Below are 2781 nucleotides of genomic sequence, written 5' to 3'. Positions count from 1 at the left end.
ACCCTCATCCCTAATGCCAACCCTGACCCAAATGCCACCCCTCCACCACTTAAGGCTAATCCTAGACCTAGCCCTAACCCTAACCCTAACCCTAATGCTACCCCTGCACCCCTTATGCCTAGTCCTAGCCCTGACCCCAGCCCCTTCAGACGAACCTCATCCCTGATGCCAACCCTGACCCAAATGCCACCCCTCCACCACTTGAGGCTTATCCCAGACCTAGCCCTAACCCTAACCATAACCCTGATGCTACCCCTGCACCTAGTCCTAGCCCTGACCCCAGCCCCCTTAAGGTGACCCTCATCCCTAATGCCATCCCTGACCCTAATGCCAACCCTCCACCACGCATGATTAATTCTAACGCTAGCCCTAACCCTAAAACTTACCCTAATGCTAGCCCTACACCCCTTACGCCTAACTTTAGCCCCAACCCTAGCCCCTGCAGAGGACCCTCGTCCCTAATGCCAACCCTGACCTTCATGCCAACCCTCCACCACGTATGCTTAATTCTAGCCCTAGCCCTAACCCTAAAACTTACCCTAATGCTATCCCTGAACCCCTTATGCCTAACCCTAGCCCCACCCCTAGCCCCTGCAGAGGACCCTTATCCCTAATGCCAACCCTGACCCTTATGCCAACCCTCCACCACGTATGGTTAATTCTAGCCCTAGCAATAACCTTAAAACTTACCCTAATCCTATCCCTACACCCTTTATGCCTAACCCTAGCCCCTACCCTAGCCCCTGCAAAGGACCCTCATCCCTAATGCCAACCCTGACCCAAATGCCACCCCTCCACCACTTGAGGCTAGTCCTAGACCTTGCCCTAACCCTAACCCTAACCCCAATGCTATCCCTGCACCCCTTATGCCTATCCCTAGCACTGACCCAAGCCCCTGCAGACGAACTTCATCCCTAATGCCAACCCTGACCCTAATGCCAACCCTCTACCACTTAAGGCTCATCCTACGCCTAGCCCTAACCCTAACCCTAACCTTAATGCTATCCCTGCAGCCCTTATGCCTAGCCCTAGCCCTGACTCCAGCCCTTGCAGACAAACCTCATCCCTAATGCCAACCCTGACCCTCATGCCAACCCTCCACCACTTAAGGTTAATTCTAGCCCTAGCACTAACCTTAAAAACTAACCCTGATGCTATCTCTGCACCCCTTATGCCTTACCCTAGCCCCAACCCTACCCCTGCAGAGGACCCTTATCCCTAATGCCAACTCTGAATTCTAACTCTAAACTCTAAAGCCTAATGCCAACCCTCCACCTCTTAAGGTTAATTCTAGCCCTAGCCCTAACCCTTAAACTTACCCTAAAGCAATCCCTACACCCCTTATGCCTAACCCCAACCCTGACACCAGCCCCTGCAGACGAACCTCATCCCTAATGCCAACCCTGACCCTAATGCCAAGCCTCCACCACTTAAGGCTAATCCTAGCCCTAGCCCTAACCCTAACCCTAACCCTAATGCTATCCCTACACCTTTTATTCCTAACGCTAGCCCCGACCCTAGCCCCTGCAGACAAACCTTATCCCTAATGCCAACCCATCACCACATAACCCTGGCCCTAGCCCTAGCCCTTATCCTAAAACTAACCCTAATGTTATCCCCACCCCACTTATGCCTAACTCTAACCCTGACCCCAGCCCCTGCAGACGAACCTTATCCCTAATGCCAACCCTGACCCTAATGCCAACCCTCCACCACTTAAGGTTAATCCTAGCCCTGGCCCTAACCCTAACCCTAACCCTAATGCTATCCCTACACCCCTCATGCCTAACCCTAGCCCTGATCCTAGCCCCTGCAGACGAACCTCATCCCTAATGCCAACCCTGACCCTAATGCCAACCCTTCACCACTTAATCCTGGCCCTAGCCCTAGCCCTTATGCTAAAGCTAACCCTAATGCTATCCCTTCACCCCTTATGCCTAACCCTAAGGTTACAAATTAAATTACAAATCGTAGTCGTTGTTGTTAAGGGGATTCAAATTTGTTCAAATGAAGGGCCACGCCCTTTTCCAAGGGGAGATGATTATGAATTAGAGAAAAATTTTCTTACAATTTGGACTAAATCTTTTTTTTCTCTCTTTTGGGACTTAGTCTATGTCATTGAGCCTCTGCCACCGATCCGCCGGTGGTGGGGGCTTTTTTCTTTTTGTTTGTTATTTTCCTAGCATAACTTAATGCCTCTGGCACCGGTCCACCGGTGTCGGGGGCTTTTTTTTTATTTGTTTTCCTCTAAAAAGGAGTTCCTAACCCTAGCCCTAACCCTAAGTCTTACAGCTTAATCCTAACCCTAACCCTTATGCTTATCCTTTTAGGGCTTAACCCTAACCCTAATGCTAACCCCTAACCCTTGCAGCGTAACCCTAACCCTAACCTAACCCTAGAAGGCTTAACCCTAACCCTAATGCTAACCCTTCACCACTCAACCCTAACCCTTGCAGTTTAACTCTAACCCTTACCCCTAACCCTAGCCTAACCCTAGAAAGCTAACCCTAAAGCTAGGGCTAGCCTGCTAGAGTTAGGTTAGGGTTAAGATTCGGGTAAGAGTTAGGGCTAGGGTTAGGATATGAATTAGGGTTAGGCTGAAAGTGTGAGGGTTAGGGTTAGGGTAAGGGTTAGGGTTAGGGAGAGGCTGCAAGGGTTAGGGTTAGAGCTCGGGTAAGGGCTAGGGTTAGCCTGTTAGAGTTAGGGTTACGGTTAAAACCTAGCCCTAGCCCCTCATTCATATTCTAACCCTAACCCTAACTGTAACCCTAACCCTAACCC

General features: G+C 50.5%; 1 protein-coding gene across 1 annotated transcript in view; it reads left to right on the top strand.

Annotated features, from left to right (window-relative positions):
* The window catches only part of LOC134279809 (circumsporozoite protein-like), a gene marked incomplete at its 3' end in the record, with an annotated part of 1836 nt that extends 1339 nt beyond the window's left edge, over positions 1–497 (top strand). The window contains exon 2 of the mRNA XM_062762223.1: positions 150–497. Coding sequence (XP_062618207.1) covers positions 150–497 — 348 coding nt within the window. The remainder of the gene's footprint in view (positions 1–149) is intronic.
* Between the last annotated feature and the right edge of the window lie 2284 nt (positions 498–2781).

Source organism: Saccostrea cucullata, unplaced genomic scaffold, assembly GCF_032062105.1.
Source record: "Saccostrea cucullata isolate Sc308-1 unplaced genomic scaffold, CSIRO_AGI_Scuc_v1 ctg3899, whole genome shotgun sequence".
In the NCBI taxonomy this organism is placed as follows: Eukaryota; Metazoa; Mollusca; class Bivalvia; order Ostreida; family Ostreidae; genus Saccostrea; species Saccostrea cuccullata.
Note: the sequence above shows the minus strand (reverse complement) of the source record. Positions and strands in the feature narration are given on the sequence as shown.